This window comes from Acanthaster planci, linkage group LG09 (assembly GCF_054643075.1).
Source record: "Acanthaster planci isolate LZ-2023a linkage group LG09, COTS_SCS, whole genome shotgun sequence".
Classification (NCBI taxonomy): domain Eukaryota; kingdom Metazoa; phylum Echinodermata; class Asteroidea; order Valvatida; family Acanthasteridae; genus Acanthaster; species Acanthaster planci.
The window spans coordinates 3,360,462-3,377,383 of NC_141785.1; the positions used below are offsets into that span (position 1 = coordinate 3,360,462).

A 16,922-nucleotide genomic window follows, 5' to 3' on the forward strand; every position below is an offset into this window, starting at 1 on the left:
ATGTTCAAAATGTACTCATTCCTCGACCCCTGGCCCCTCTCAAAAGGATCTGCAAGAAAGCACAAAATGGCCAATTAACCTTTTTCCATGGTTACAAAAGCGTACTTGTGTTGTAAACACCACCCCTCATATAGTGAACATTTTGTAGGCTCTTGAAAAGGAGTAACTTGAAACGGATGACCCTTAAAAATCGGTAATGAAAATTCTCAGAATAAGTTTTCACTGGATACACATGGCATGTTTGAAAGTTATCACAGGGTCTGAGCAATGCTTCCTTTGACCTCACACTGACCTCCTCCTCCTCCCCAGGTTGGCATCACCAAGGTTTTTGCTCAGGTCCTGCCCAAGAACAAAGTCGAAAAAGTGGAAGAGATCCAGCTGGAAGGTCGCAAGGTGGCCATGGTGGGCGACGGGGTGAACGACTCGCCAGCCCTGGTCAAAGCGGATGTGGGTATTGCCATAGGAACGGGCACAGATGTTGCCATGGAGGCAGGAGATATTGTCCTCATCAAGGTCAGTGTCAAAAATTCTTGTCCATCGGGTTTGATTGATTGCCAGATAAGTTGTCTCTTAGAACTTCTGAAAGCTGGGGAGCGTGCACAATTTATGTTGAAAATTACAGTTTTTAGAAATTGTTTCAGGTTATGTTGGGAAAGTTTGATTTGTTAAAAAGTGTTGTAACAAAAGTGACTTTGAAGCATTCGTAAACACTAAACAAGCTAAGCTAGCATTTTAAATATCAAAGCCAGATGTTGATTGGAAACCCTCCTTTTAATATCATATTATTATTTTGAAGGACAAACTCAACCTGATGCATGTGATCTAACTCTAAAATACTGAAAGACAGAAGAAATACATTGATGTTAAAAAAAATTAATGATCTATAGCAAAGCTCAACCAATTACATGTATTTATTTGCAAACTCATATATTTGCAAATGCTGTCAATGAATGTTTGGGATCAGGTAATTTGGTAAATTGGTAATATTTGATATGTAGCACAGCAAATACTAATATTTGCATTAGCAAAGGACTTATATATTAAAACATGATGAAGCTCAGCTGTGGTAATTTGTCCCCTCAGATGACTAATCCAATCTTCATGAATAGTTCATTACTCTCGGTGGAAAAGTTGCACGACAGGTTGCCAGACTTTTTCCAGAAAATAATCCTCAAATTGTGTTATATATGGAACTTGATTGTATTATGTTAATCGAGACTTATATTTTGGTACCTTTCAAAGTTACATCGGAGTAGTTCTTCATGAATGTTGGACTTGTTACTGCATTGTCATCGTCAGAAAGGGGACTCAAAAACTGATGGAAAAAAATAAAGTAATAACTTTTTAAATCTTGTATTTGCAGAATAATCTCTTGGATGTGGCAGCCGCCATTGACTTATCCAAGTGCACTGTTCGCCGAATCTACATCAACTTTTTCTTTGCTATCGTGTACAATGCCGTGGGCATCCCTATCGCTGCTGGTAAGTCCTGCTTAATTGATTTCAATCGACAGTGAATGTAAATGGTTTTTACTGAGTACCATATTTTGCACGCTCTTTCTTTTTTTGGGGGGTCAACATAATAAAAGAGCACTGTGCAATTTCCATGGAGTCAATTTTATACACTTCATATCAAGTTTTCACGTGATGTATGGTGATGACGTAGAGAGGGGATATTTTCTCCTAATCTGCCTGCAGTGGCGAGTTACTCCTTGAATTCATTAATGTTGTTATGATAACTTTCCCAGTTGCATTTGCCAGGGAAATTTGAAGCCGGTTCAGGATGGAATTGTGACTTCAATGCGTGAAATTAGAACCAATTCCGAGAATGTTTGCAGGGTGCAAAATTAAGAAAATTAGATGGAAGCCCTTGGGCGATTTCTGCCAAAAGCCAAATTGCCCAACGGTTATTATGGCTGCTAGCTGAAGGGGAAGTTGCATACCATGAAGCACTATAGATCAATGCACTGTATGCGGTACTAGATCAAGTTCTGAAGAAACATTGTCCCCATCGAGTTAATGTGGCCTTTTTGTTTTTGTAGCATTGACAAATTAATGTTGTTTTTTTTATATGAATATGTTGACGAATATTTTGTAACAAGAAAAAACAGAAAAGAAAAACAGAAAATGTCTTTACCAGTATAATCCTTCAGGTTTATTGCCAAAGCTATGTATCAGTTAAGGTGTATTTTTTTTTTTACAAAAAAGTCATCCACACTTGCCCGATGAAAGAAGCATTTGCTTTCATTAACCCTAACCCTCCTCAATCCTTCACCTGTTGGAGGACTGAGGAGTGTTAGGGTTAACATGAAATATATACACCTCTGACTGAGAATAATGGCATGGCCAAGAAAAGTTTAAGTCCCATTCAAAGGAAAACTGCTGACATGGCCTATATGGTGGGAGTGTCTTGTATAGGTCAGCCAATGCACACATGCATGTCTGGTCGTACAGAATGGTTTTGTTTTACCATAGTCATAGATTGTGAATTTTTATCGGGCACGAATTGATCACGTGATCATATGTTACACGCCCGCTTGTATCATTCATGCATTGTGCGCACTGGGTATGTGTCCGGGCCGCAAAAAATGATGGATCACGGTGATCTTTCCTAGAGTCGAGGTATTGTGTCTACTTTGTAATTGTGTAACCTTGGGTACGAGGGTTGACAGCCGCAGTGGCACAGCTTCGAGTATGCTGTGATCACTGCTTTGGGTGCTATCGCCATTGCTGTTTATATAAAATGCTCATGCCATTGTATCTTCTCATCTGCTCTTCAATCTTGTCAATACTTTTCAACACCATTTGGTGTAAATAATGTCTTGAAATTCAACCACTTGACAAAAACCCCAGTGTTTTATGGGTTACAGATTTCTCTATTAAAGTTTGTTATAAATCCTATATTTATGCTTTATGGGTTACAGACTTCTCTGTTAAAGTTTGTTATAAGTCCTATATTTATGCTTTATGGGTTACAAATTTCTCTGTTAAAGTTTGTTATGAATCCTATATTTCTCACCCCCCGCCCGGCCAAAAAAAAAAAAATCTGTCAACAATTTCATCACAATCAATAATTTTCCGTGAAATTTATATCTAATATACTGTTCACATGTTTCAATTTGTCAAAGTGTTTTAATTTATCTGGTAATAAAATATGCATATATTACAGATACATGTATACATGTAAGAGCGTTCTGATGAAATCTATGACCATGGTATATAACAAAACAATTGTTGCCTGCTGTGAGGGGGTCCATGGGTTTTGTACACCCTCAGGGGCAAATGGCACCCTCGGCTTTGCCTTTGAGTGCCATTTGCCCCCTCGGGTGTACAAAACACCATGGACCCCAACACCACAGGCAACAATTGTTAAGTGCTTCACTTGATCACCACAAAGGCAAGCTCTGAGACCTTAAAATTGAAAGGACTTACACAGGCACCTTTAGTAAATTAGTAAATATAAGTAAATAATTAGTAAATAGATATCAATATTTCCACTAAAAGTTCAGCCTGTCTTTGATTTTACAGTGTACAGTCCATGCCTCTAATGCTGTCAGCGATGAGTTTGGGGATTGTAAAAAAGTTTTGAAATCTATATGAATTTTTCCTAACTCTTTCTTTTTCCTTTCCTTGCAATATCACCAGGTTTCTTTTGTTTCAACTATCAAACAATTGCAGTTGTTCACTTCACAGATTGTTACAAATGCATTATGTATAAAGATGGCTTCCTGCAAGGTGGTTAGGTTATGAATTTGTCATCAGCCTCTTACTTAATTCTGACAACCTTTTTTTTCCTCCCCAGGAGTGCTGGCTCCTGTGGGTCTGCTCCTGAGGCCCTGGATGGCCTCCGCTGCCATGGCAATGTCCTCTGTCTCTGTGGTGCTATCATCCCTCTTCTTGAAGTTGTAAGTACCCATTACCACAAAACAGTTATAAAATCTTCGAAGCATCCTGTTTATTTTCATGCTTCTGCTTAGCAGGAACTCAACATTGACCTAGAGAGAGGCAATTTGGGAATTAAATGTCTCAATAACAAACCATAGAAAATGTTTGGCGAACTAAAAATAGATCATATGGAAAGTGAAAATCCTCAATCTACAAAGCAACACACAGAGTCATTGGCAAGTTTGATGAATTTGCAACAAAGCTGTTGCTATGTAACAAAGTCTTGCGCAAACAGTGTGAGCAACACACAGAGTCATTGGCAAGTTTGCTGAATTTGCAACAAAGCTGTGGCAATTTACCAAACTCTTGCTCAAACAGTGTTTTTTTCTTGAAGAATTAAAATGTCAAGAATACCCTTTCAGGTTGCTCCTATCTGTGAAATCTGTTGCAAAGGTACACACCACCTCAGCTGAATAACAATTTTTAAGAGTCCGCTTTTAGCTTGTCACCTTGCTAGTTCACCTGGTAACTAGTGTTCATGTTGGATGGTACAAGCTTTCATTGGTGAACATTTCATGCAAATCTCATTTTCAGCAAATATTTTGTTAAAATATAGCCATTAGTTATTCATAATTCCTCAAGCATTGTAGACTGTCAGTGTTATTTTTGTTCAAACTACTGCAACTAACAAAAAGCAGACTTGACTGAAAAGTGTTGTGGAAAGTTGAAATTTTTGAACATTGCATCTCAAAAACTAAATTAAACTAAAATATCTCTTATCAATTATTAATACAATTATCATTTAGACACTACACCATAACAGATCCTTTCATCTTCTGTCTTTTGTTTTTTGGTTGTCCTGTTTCAGTTACAAGAAGCCAACGTACAAGAACAGAGTTGCTGCCAAAGAAAATGTGCCAGAAAATGTGTAATTGAGTTTGCAAGATCACCTTCACTGGCTAAAAAAAAAGTGTGAAGTACATCAAGGGTTTTTGCTAGAGGGAAGATAGGGATGTGACATCCTTCTACAGATTTGTACATTTTTGTCAACAAATCATTATTATAGAGGCTTGCATTGAAGCCATCTTGCATTGCAATTGTTTTGTTCCATTGGGAAACCTCCTTTGTGCACACCCTGTGGAACACGGTCCTGCAAGATGGCAGCCATGCAAACCCTCTTTTGTCAGTAGCATTGCAAAAGAACCTTGTGACTGACTGTTACGTACTGTTCATTTCTGTGCATTTTCAACAGCACCCCATTAAAAATTATTTGCCGATTCGCCAATTTGGGGACACATTCCCCCATTCAACTTGATCTAGAATTGCCCTTGTACGTGCAGTGTGTACGTCAGATGGCAAATTGTTTTGTATTACACAAAGTAAAGCATTTTTCACAGTTCACACAGCTGTCAGTGCCAGTTTTTAATTATATTTTTCCAGAAATGCTGTTTTTGAGCAATAAGCTCCACAAGAATAAACATGAATTAAAAAAAAAAAGAAAAAAATTACCATTTTTACTTCGTGGCAGTTGACAGCAGTGCTTATAATATTTTGTGTACAAAGTCATAGTTACTTTTCCACTAAAGATCAAACTGACATTCTGTGTATCTTTAATGAGGAATCTGACCACATGTCCCCCATTACAAGGGACAAAGAGAAAAGGTGCGCCAACATAAACACCATTGCTGTCAATATATATATTGTACCTGGTACCCACGCAAAGACCCTATTGGTTTGGGCATTCTGTCCTGAAATGACTTGTTCTCCAAGTTAAATGCATGTAAGCAGGTTCCCTTGGTGTCCTTGGGGACATAGCACCTAGTAACAAGGTACCCTTTCTTGAGCTGTGAAGCTTTTCCTCGTGAAAGTAGCAAGTTAAACAGTTTCTGGTAGCACCATGCGAGCATATCCCTCTATTCGCTCAGCACAGCGGTATCTGTGAATGGTGCTACTTTTTACTTTATTTGCACTTTTTCTGTTTATGCACAAATTCCACAGACCCATAGGGATTTATCACTTCGAAATGAATTTTTACAAAATCCCAGTAATGGATATCTGCCATTAAACTATTCATATTTTGTTCTATTTTTGATATTTCCTTTATATTTTAGTTTGTATAGTTTCTATACTTATTAGTCTAAGCAATCTCAATTGTTTTGTTGCAAAGCATTGTACATTGTACACAGAACAACACTTAACGATTGAAATAGGTTGTTATACTTGAGCAGGGCATCCAAATATACTTGGAGACGGCAATAGAATGTTTGGCTTTTTAATAGTGGACAGCCATTTTTAAAATGCACATCTATATGCTTAAACCATCTTCACTTTAGAATTGACCAATCACATGGTGGTCGTGTAGCGTAAGGTGATTAATATATCAATGAAATATGGCTGTAAGGATGTTATAATTATATTCACTTGTCTTGATAGTTTATATTAATGCATGTCATAGTGCTTCCGTTTTTCCCACAGCATAAATACATTTCTCTGAATTTCAAAATATATGTACATCTATGATTTTTAAACAGCATTGATAATTTGTTTTGCAACTCCCATGGATCCCTAGTCAGACTGATCACTATTTACACGTAATTATCTGTATGAAGTGGCATACATGTACGTGTATATTTGACACCATGTACAGCTACTATGTGGCTCACGTTGTGTTGGTGCTGGCCAAAAGGTTCACCCAATTAGAATGTGATTGCCAAAATAATGAATAGTTTACATCGTACTGAGAGACTGATGTGCATTATTAAAACCGACTATTGATGTAACATCTGTGTCAATATTGCTTGGATTTATAAAATCTGTGCAGTTTATGATGGTAACCCATTGAAACAAAACTTTTTTAATATGAACGAGGTTTTCTGAAGCAGATTTAATTCACTCTGCCGAAAAGTGTTGTAAAAAATTTCGGAGAGGCTTGTGTTTAGTAAGAAATTTGCTCATATTACCTGGTAAAAATTTGAGAAGTTTGTTTAATATTTTCACGTGATATCAGAAGGGTTAGGGTTATTACTATCCATCAGTCAAAGTATGGATTTGAGTTCTTCACGGATGAATTTCCTCATTGTACACTACATGTGTCCATAGTAGATTGTTGAGGATAATGCCTGTTTTAAAAAAAAATGGATTATTTTTAGCAATGGCATTGTAATCCTAGACGAACTTGGCTTAACTCGAACTGTATCAGGCAATTATGCTTCAAATTTCTATTGCTTGCAGCAAAGGCAGTTATTTAAGAGAGAATTGAATCAGGATTTTTCTCTTAGAAATATGTGAAGGAAATCAGTCAAATAATTGATATAATGGCCTTGTTTAAAGATGCATGGTCTGTGTTAAGTATTGGTGACAGGTATGACCTTGCAAGGCATGATAATTACAGCTTTTGTTATTTTCTGATAATTGTATCAAGTTTTCTGAGCATTTGGTTTCAAACACCATCTGTAGGGTAAGGAATTAACTACTAAGTTTGATACGAGTTTGCAATTTTTGTGGCGTTGGCTAAAAGCTTGGTTTTGAGAACCTGAAATTAATTTGCAAATTTCGCAGTGCGACAAATCATGCTGCCATCTTTTGTCTGATTATGAAAGAAACCTTTCAATCTTTGTTTCCTCTCCACAGACTGACCTGAATTTTATTTGCAGGGGCTGTTCTACACATACATGTAACGATAACTTGGCCTGAGTATTTAATGCTGTAATAACTTTGTGAAGAAAGAATTATATTAGTATTTAATAAATGTTTAAATGTATCTCTGAAGGATATGCCAAATTCAATCAATGGAGTATTGTTCAGTGGTTGTGAAGGAGAGTGATTGATTTGTTTTTACAGGACACATGGACAGACATCCATTCTGACATGGGTGAAAATTGTCAGTTTTAAAAGGGAAATACATTTTAGATAAATTTGTGTTTCAGGTGAAAAAGTAGCATCAAAATCCATGGTTATCAAGTCTGCACACTGTCTTTCTGTGGCCTCTTTAGGTTTCAATTTCCAATACAAGCGGTACACTTTTGATGAAATGGAAGCAATTTGATCGCTACACTAGCAGCAAATTTAATTTACATCTTGTGGATTCAAAGGGTTCATCAGTGAATGATGCTTTCATGCTTTGTCAACCATAAAGCTGTTATTCCTTTGAGTGTGTATTACCTCATATGAATGGATTCCCCGGTTGCGGTGACAACTGAACAATGCACCTCTAGCAGAAGCAATATGCAGCTCGTACCAAAGGAGCCTCCGTTGCTATGGAAATAGTGCCCTCTCTTGGTCCAGCTCGAGGCCCATTAAGAATGGAAGTTGTGAAACAGCAATGATAACATTAATTGATTGGTTTTCATTTTAAGCCAATGAAAATCTGTGTATGGTCCTCTGGTCACCAGACCAAAAGGTTGCTATGGCAATCTGTAGAAAAAATACAGTTTAGAATGCCAGGAGCAGAAGATCATTTAGTATAATTCAGGAGAAGGGCTTGCTGCAGTGGCAGACACTGTTCTGGCTGAGTAAGGAGCTTAGTGGACTCACATTTTCATGCAAGTTTTGGAGGCTTTCCTGGTGCGATAAAGTTATACAGCTCCTTTGGATTGGTTTAAGGCTTGCTCGGTGCAATCATGATTGTGATAATGACAATAGCTTTCCTGATAGTGAGCTCATCTGGTAAGATTGTTGCCGTAATATTGTAGCTGTACGTATTTTGTTAAATGTGCAATTTGTTGTAACGGTAGCCGGAAATACCTCTGGATGTTTAAAAGCCTATATTTGGCCACTTTAAGGCACAAATGCATCCACCTTTAGTGTGGATTGAAGAGAAACTTGAAAAACCACTTCTGTGAATTGCTTTTCTTAAATTTTCATTAATTTCAGGAAATAACATGAAATGATTAACTACATAATGCTATGGCAATGTCACTGAAAAGAGGCACGTTTGTCTGAAGAGTGAGATGGATAGGGGGGGTGTTTACATTTGGGGAGGGATGAAATTTGGAGTTGAAGGGGGTGTAACCTAGTGCTTTGAAAGATTTTATGTCTAAATTGTGTACTCTGTGACCAAACACATTTCAAATAGTTTTGCCTTTTTTTGAAGGTTAGGCTACAATCTACATAGGCTTTGCTGGCCATGAGCCTGTAGCTGCACTGGCTTTGAAATGACTTGACTTCCACCGTAGGATTTTGATTGAGCAAGGTACCATGGGATGTGTTGCCTGGGGTTTGGCTGCTCTGAGATCTGCCACATTGACTCTACATGTACATCTTACATGTACATCATACTGAATGCTGATAAACTTTCCTCTTGTGTATCCTAGGAACATCCCTTGCCTGCAAGTGCTACGTGGGTCAGGATAGATCGGGACAGTGGATAAGTCCCAGCCCCAGTACATGCCAGGAAGGGGAAGCACCGTGCCTGGGTGGGGTGAACATTCAGACACTGCCAAAACTCAAGACACCCCCTTTGCCGGGTAAGATACTTTTTATCTGTATGGAGGTTACTATGGATGCCAACCAGCTAATCCAGAGTCATATCCTTGTGGGAATTTCACAAATGCCAGACCACAAGTACTTTTAAATCACTGGTTACTTTTTGACCGTGACCACCAGCAGTTCTTAAAAACCAGCTATTTTTCAACCACTTGCTACTTTTAAACCACAGCTTCTTTCAGACCACAACTACTTTTGACCACTAACTACTTTCAAACTTACGGCTATTTTTAAAGCAACTTGTAACCTTCAGCTTTGTTTTGACCACAAGCTACTTAAAAGTCACCAGCTGCTTAGTGACCACCACTAGCCACATTTCAACCTCTGGCTACCTTTAACCGTAAAAGAGCCTGGTTATTTTGGCCCCCCTCTCACAGCCAGGTTGGGGCAGATTCTGCCCCTCCCCCAAGAACTCTGCTGTGCCGTACTCAATTTCTTTAAAACTTAATAGACATGTAAAGACACTCCTTATTATTACAAATGTGAAGTTTGAAGTCAATCAGACACATGGTTTTGTTGTTACAATCATCTGAAGTTCAAGGCTAAACAAGTGCCAGTCTGCATGCATTGAGTACCACAGAAGAAAAAGTATACAGTTTTTGCCTACCTGTCTCAGAAAAATTGGCACTGTACAAGAATGGTAGGTTCCATTTTCACAAAACTGATGTCAAAATGACTGCAAAGAGTTACTCTAAAGCTCCTGAACATTCATCTCCTGAAAACAATGCACTGCCGAGATATCGAAAAAATGATGAGGGGGGTGGATTCCGTCCCCACCCCTGGCTCTTTAAGGGCTAAACCACTGGCCACTTTTCAACCATCGGCTGCTTTTCGACCACTACTTTGAAACCACCAACCACTCATGTCAAGCACTAGCCATTTTTTGACCATCGGCCACTTTGAAACCACCAGTTATGTTATGAAGACCAGCTACATTCAGACCAACAGCTGCTTTAAGACTACACCATTTTTGATCACACTGATTAATTTGAAACCACCAATTACTTGTAATTCACACCTAGCTACATCTACAATCTAAACGCTGCAGACGTCTAATTATGATGAGCCATGTAGACCTGCATTGATTGCATTCAACAGCGGCAGTAGGCACCTTGTAAAAGTCCTTTTTATCAACATTTTATTGGTTTGGGCAAATTGCTTGTCCAAAATCATTGAAGTTCTTCAAGTGGAGGCATGCTGTATGGCGTATTCACATTCACAGCGGATGAACTAATAAGCGCTCAAAATTCAATTAGTTAGCACAGGCCGTTTGACCACTTCCATTTGACTGCATAGGCAGTTGGCCTAATAGGCAGAGCCTGGGCGTGAGTGACTGTCTACTTTACACTGATAAAAGCCTGCTTTGTGACCACTGTGGGGAGTTTTGATGTGAGACAGCATGTGCATGAACTAGTTTACAATATGTGGCACAGGGTGTAAACAAATAATTCCATTTGAATGTGCACAAAGCAAACAGGTCATTTTCATGTGTAAGAACCATAGTATTAATTTAATAATTACAGGGTAATATTACATTTATCTACTGGTATCTAAAATATTTCTCAATCTGCACTGAGAGAGGTACATTCTAATGTAAATTTGAATTATTTGGTTCAGTGGTTAATTTGGTTTCGAGTATTGTTTTCGACCAATCAAGTGCTGTGACACAGACCTCAAGTGCTAATCAAATCTGGCTTTTTTGGACACAATTTAGGCCTATTTTTCCAAACTTAGTCATAGTACCTTCCGTCATTGTGTAGCTTTTAGAACTTTTCTTATCTGTCAGTCCACACCATGATCCTTTACCATACTTCCAATAATAATGGTCGACCAGAGTATTTCATTATTCACCTGTTCATGGTGGTATTCATGCAAGCACACACCACCAGGGGTCAATTTCCTAGAGCTGCTTAAGCACAAAATTTGCTTAAGCGCGAAAAAACATCGCTTAATAAATCAGTTAACTGGCCAAAATTCCATGTGATGTACATGTATATTGTTTGGGGATTGTATTTACCTGTTTTGGGGTTAGCATGACATTCAGATAGAGTTTCAACTGGTAACCTTTGTTTATTAAGCAAAGTTTTTTCCTGCTTAAGCAAATTTTGTGCTTAAGCAGCTAAATCATACCTTGTACTATACACAAACCAGTGGCACAGGACCACAGCCGACCAATTTTGTGTGATAAAAAATCTTCTGAAACTGCACCATTCTGCATCCACAGAATCTTCACACGAGAGTGAGAGTTTTGCAGACACCAAGCGTAGTCCATCACAGCCTGAACCATGAATAGCTGCAAGTTCATATCAATAACCCCATCAAAATTAAGACATTCAGAGAGGCCATCTTTGTTGTGTACATTTTGTTGAGGTATCTTCGATATGTGATTAGGCTGAAGCTTCTACGAGGGCAGAAATCACATATCATGTATATGTGCATATGTACAATTTTTATTGTTATGCCAATTTTCTGGACACCTTTGGGCACAATCGGTCAATCTGCCAGATTGCTCAGTCTTTGTGTATGTTGATCTTAGAAGATTTGCCGCAAATTCAGTAATCTTTTCCAATTTGCAGTCGTGGCAGATTGTTCCAAAAGCGGGAAGTGAAGCCCAAGATGTTGTACAGGATTGACTGGTAGCACTATACAATTGAGGGACCTTGCTTTTTGACTGATTGCACCCAACATTACTGCTGAATTTATAGCCTCTTTGTTGCAGACTCACTTCACAACTTTCGGAGAAGAAAAAATCAAAATGTCATAAAAGTTAAGTAACTCAGATTCCTGGTATTGGGTAATTCCAGAAATTAGGGGTCCAAAAGTGTGACATTTTTGTGTCCCTATTACATCTGACCGTTGTTATTTGAGGTGGAAATATCACCGGAATTCATTTCAAACTATTACTCTTTGTTTTGCAGATGAATTGCATCAATTTAGCACTATTGGAAATTAGAAAAGTGTTCTGAACTTATAAAATCATGTCAAATGTAAAAGGAACACATAGAAAATGGACCCCTAATTCTGGAATTACCCTATTGCAAAAGTTCAGTAGCATTATTAATACATTTGAATTGAAGGAAAGCGTGGATGGAGATCGGGGTGTACTTCTTTGGGTTTCAATGGAACCAGATACACTTTTTTGGAAACCCTTCTGGTCTCTTTTTCAAACCTGACAAAATTGGAAGTAAAGCTTTTTCTTGATATGATTCCCAACAGAGTAACCCCCCCCCTTGAGTTACCGCGGGAAATCAGGAGCAACCAGACTCGAAGCAAAGCAATTTTTGGACACAAATTTCTCTGTTTACTTCTCTCACTTTTATTATCTTGTTTTTCCTTGTGACTGTTTAACAAAAATTGTTCTCCCTTCAGAACAGTTCAGTCAAAATCTAGTAAGGTTCTGGGTTGCAAATTCAAACAAATTAGTCGGGTACCTGCCCTATAGGGGGTTGAGAGTTTCAGATCTCCAGGTATCAAACCCACCTCAAGGAAAACTGATTTAATTTTGTGCTTGGTTGCTTTAATGTTTTGGGTTTAAAATAGAAATAATATGGAAGACAGGATCTTCAAAAAGACATCTGTACCTTGACATGAATGCTGATATAAGAATCCTAAGATAAAATCAAATAATAATTGTGTCTAGGCTTCTGATGGGACTTGCTTTGGTCGCTGAAAGAAGTAGTAGTTTTAAGAGCAATTTTGTCCTTTTTCTATCACTTCTGTTGTCTTCAAACACTTGTGTCTCTGAAGAGAATTTGTTTTGTATGGTAGTGACCTGTAGAGTAGATAATATTCTTTCTGCTCCAATTATTTAAAGACATCCATGATGCTGAATCAATATGTCATCATTATATGCTTGGCAATGACGAATGTATCTGAACCGCATAATGAGCATGCTCAAGTTCTGTACAGCGTGATACATGCAATGACTCCTTGGTGTATTCAAATAGAGGGCCGTCTAATCAATCTTCATCCTCAAACAACATCTTCACCAGGTCTGACTTCTTACAGTCTTCTTCAACCAGCCGTTTGGACTAGAGAGAAAGAAAAGTGATTACACTTCTTTGTTAAAAGTGTCAGAACTTCGACTCGCTTTAACAGCATAAAAATTACAGAGACCTAAACTGAATCATCCAAAATATTTCAGAGTGCAAGGTGCCGATGGCAAACTTTTCAATGGTGTATCCATTTCTTTTTTTCTGTCCTAAATTCTACCAAATCTTTCAAAAATTTCTTGAGAGATTTGGAGCATCCGGGGGAGTTACGGTATGTACCTACAACACCTGAATAAATTTCTGATGCCTGACACAGCAGTGAACCACACTGGTGCACTTTAGAACACAAGTTTAATCCATGGAAACTGAAAGATCTTCACAAGAAAGTCCTTGGCAAGAAATTTTTTGAACTTTTCAGTGTTGCAAAGCTTTACTCTACTTGGGCACTTGTATGAAACAACTTTTCCTTCAAGTTTTTGTGTTTTAACTTTTGGTGAAATCATGCACATTTTGTTTGTGCTTTTGTGGGCATTTTATTACATTTGAATATTCAACCGAATGGAAGGTCAAATGTTCAATTATTTGAATTATTCAACTCCCCTTTGACCTAGCACCTGTGCAAAGTGTGAACATTTCTGTGTTAAAGCCAGTCACACATACTACATACTGAAGGCAATGTTTCTAGACTGAATGAGGTCCCAATGCTGTGTGTTTCAAAGTGCCGTGTGAATGACTCCTAGGGTCCCTTCTAGCTTTGCTGTGCATGGCAAGCCTTCTATACTTGTGGGAAAAGTGTAACTGCATCTACATTCCAAAACAAACAGTGACATCACATTATTTGAACCGACCACAAAGATCGTCTTTCTTTGCGGGGATGGGGATGCATAGTTAGGAATTTCTCGTTTCCTATGCCAGTAAGTGAGTTCTGATCACCCACCGTTCCATATTTCAGCAGAGTTGGCACGGCAGACAGTTTCAATTTGTCATGAGTCCGGAATCCGTTCTGTTGGTCCTTCCAGCTGCAAGATGGAGAGGGAAGACAGACATAAATTTGGGGTTTCATAAGCACCAGACTTAAAAAGGGGTGCCTGCTAATTTAAGGGGGATTTCAGCAAGGACAGAGGTTCAGTAACTGGGGGAAAGCATTTAAAAAGTAGGGTAAACCTGATGTTCATGACACTCACAAACTACTATGGTCCGATATGGAATTATTCTGTGTTTACTTTTGTTTCCCAAAACAAATCAGTGATGCTCTAAACTTCCAGTAAGAGTGAAGCTGCCGCGAGACTGTTGAATTTTGTTCCTTGATGGAAATACCGGTTTGAAATCAGTACTCACAAAGCTCGGTCTCCAACAGAGCAGTAGATAAATACTCCATCATCTGGAACTGAGGCAAGGCCCGATGTCACGACAGGTTCAGCTGAAAAAGACAAAATGTTAGTAGGAAAAGTCAATGACAACGCTAAACCATATTGTGTTTGGCTTAGTCCAAAGACCCATGGAAAGAAACGCCCTTTTTCTTTCTACATAATGTAAGGGAACATCATTTTTTTCAATGTCGCGTACAAAGACTGCCTTTTTTTCTTGATCCCCTATTCATAAACAAAACCTGAGAAGGGAAAAATGAGTTTCATTTTAACAAGGAAGTAAACGTGTGATGGGGAAGTTTTGATTGACAGTTGATAACTGGATCAGTGCAACCCCAATGCTAGTCACCATGGTCAGTTTGATCTGCCTTTTCTTTCTAGATCACAGCTAAGGATGGGACGTTTACAAGTTTAGATATTTAGATGAAAATAAAAGTTCCAAATCCGTTTGACATTTTGAGTGACACAGTCTGGAATTCATTTTTAAACGATGCCTGTAAAATGTAATCTGATTTTCAGAACACTTAACTGCTCTGTCATACCAAAGGAATACCATGAATTCATCACCAGAATTTTGTGAATTGACCCATCATTTCCGAAAATCTAAAATACATTAAGAACAGTGCAATATGGCAGTCTCGTACACAGATGAATACTTTACGGTTTGAAATTTTATGGTAGTCTGTGGTTAAAAACCAAAATAAAAACAGATCAAAATATTTCGCACATTTTGATAATTTATAAGGTAATAAACAGAAAGCAATATTCTACTTTTACGAAAGATTCTGATATGTTATCTAACCTTTGCTGACAACAACTGCATGATGTCAGCTCAACAAAATCTGGAACCCATCCAGTGCAGGTAAATCTTTGCAAGGTTGTACAATCTCGTTTTCAAGAAAGCGAGTGAAAACAAACGTGCATGAACAAGGTGACCTAGGTACGATATCGCCGGACGTGAAAGGTCTTTAATAAAATGAGTTGTTACCCATCTCCATGTGACTTTTCCAAAACATTACTTGAGGAAGACAAAGGTAAAATTCCAACATGAGTGTTTCATGGGGTGGTTTCAGTAAGGAATCATTTTTTCCAAAAATTATCGAACGTGATAGGACGGCCCAATGTAAAATCCTCACTGGAAGCCCGCGCAAGGGTTCCGGAAGCTTGCTGCATGACCTTTTACTTTCAGGCTCCATAAAGATATACAGGGTATGCGAATACCAAGCTACCTATTGCACAATTGATATGTGTCTCTGGATGATTCTCTCAGACAGAGGAAGTCAAGTCCATGATTAATTAGGGTTCCGGAAAGAGTTCCATATACGGACATCAATAATTTTTCCTTGGTGGGGAGAGTTCCAAAAACCAACGGCAGCAATTATTCCCTACTGTGACCTATTAGCAATCAGAAAGCAAAAACTGTCCAGAAAAGATCAAGTTAGGAGGGAAAAAAACAAGTTGTTTACTAAGAAAACACAATTTTTCAGACCAGTCCCATAGGGTTTGTGCATAGGGTGTTAAGTGGCGTCCGTATATGGAAATCTTTCCCCCTTGCCCTTGCGAATGTTTATTACTAGCCATCAGAACATTATAAAAACACAACATTTAGCAAGGACGATATTGAAGCATTTACTTCCAACACTCTCAGAATTTTTCAGATTAGTTTCATAGGGTTAATACCAGGGTGTCAAGTAATGTTCGGATATGAAACTCTTTCCCCCAATTTCTAATTTAACAGAGTCAACCGAAAAAAAGCTACATGAACGTGCAGATACCTATACCCCTGCGTGGAAGCGGAGCTGAAGTCGGACCCCACAGTTCTGGAGGTAACTTGCAGATCTACAGACTGCACCCAAATTACAAGAAGGCCTAACATATCAGTTAACCCCGACTCCCTGGGCTGTGTGTAAAATTATATTGAAATTGGAGGATTTAGCTCTGTTTTAGGGTTAATCTACACATAAGAGCAAATCCACAATCAAAAGTAGCCAGGGCAATAACGTTTACAGTTTCGTGCATTGACAATTTGTAACGTTAACTTTACGTACCGTCCACACAATCTGGACACCAACTGTTTCCTGAAGCATCTTTGTCCCCACAAAACAACACAAACAGAGAGTCGTTTCCTTTGTACTTGTCAATTGTTTCTAGGCACTCAGTCAGCCCCTTTACTGTCTCTTTTACAACCATTCTGG

At 38.4% G+C, this 16,922-nt stretch overlaps 2 protein-coding genes and 1 long non-coding RNA gene across 14 annotated transcripts in view; 2 read left to right on the plus strand and 1 right to left on the minus strand.

Moving 5' to 3' along the window:
* LOC110986738 (copper-transporting ATPase 2-like) overlaps positions 1-7,669 on the plus strand; it is a 43,290-nt gene extending 35,621 nt beyond the window's left edge. For all 9 annotated transcript variants that reach the window (XM_087141670.1, XM_022248894.2, XM_022248893.2 and 6 more), the window contains 4 exons: positions 310-513; positions 1,364-1,481; positions 3,802-3,904; positions 4,753-7,669. In XM_087141670.1, coding sequence (XP_086997796.1) covers positions 310-513; positions 1,364-1,481; positions 3,802-3,904; positions 4,753-4,816 — 489 coding nt within the window. In that variant the 3' untranslated portion in view covers positions 4,817-7,669. The remainder of the gene's footprint in view (positions 1-309; positions 514-1,363; positions 1,482-3,801; positions 3,905-4,752) is intronic.
* A 137-nt stretch (positions 7,670-7,806) lies between these two features.
* On the plus strand, positions 7,807-16,823 carry LOC147798024 (uncharacterized). 4 transcript variants are annotated; one of them, XR_015426546.1, is made up of 4 exons: positions 7,807-8,549; positions 9,197-9,214; positions 9,245-9,349; positions 16,466-16,823. It is a non-coding gene; the product is annotated as an uncharacterized LOC147798024 (long non-coding RNA). The 4 variants fall into 4 exon arrangements; XR_015426544.1 differs by having other exon boundaries at positions 9,197-9,349; XR_015426547.1 differs by lacking the exon at positions 16,466-16,823 and adding an exon at positions 11,945-12,519 and having other exon boundaries at positions 9,197-9,349.
* Positions 12,661-16,917, minus strand: LOC147798025 (thioredoxin domain-containing protein 17-like). Its single transcript, XM_087141676.1, has 4 exons — positions 16,776-16,917; positions 14,699-14,780; positions 14,298-14,379; positions 12,661-13,399 (listed from the first exon to the last, which is right to left on the minus strand). Exons 1-4 carry the CDS (start codon positions 16,915-16,917, stop codon positions 13,328-13,330), a joined length of 378 nt encoding a protein of 125 aa, XP_086997802.1. The 3' UTR covers positions 12,661-13,327.
* Between the last annotated feature and the right edge of the window lie 5 nt (positions 16,918-16,922).

Excerpts from the sequence above, each read along its gene's own strand:
- LOC147798025 (XM_087141676.1), bottom strand. The coding sequence starts at position 16,917 with ATGGTTGTAAAAGAGACAGTAAAGGGGCTGACTGAGTGCCTAGAAACA. Across the intron at positions 14,781-16,775 it reads GTGTCCAGATTGTGTGGACG|CTGAACCTGTCGTGACATCG; the intron begins GTACGTAAAGTT and ends TGTCTTTTTCAG. Across the intron at positions 14,380-14,698 it reads TCTGTTGGAGACCGAGCTTT|CTGGAAGGACCAACAGAACG; the intron begins GTGAGTACTGAT and ends TCCATCTTGCAG.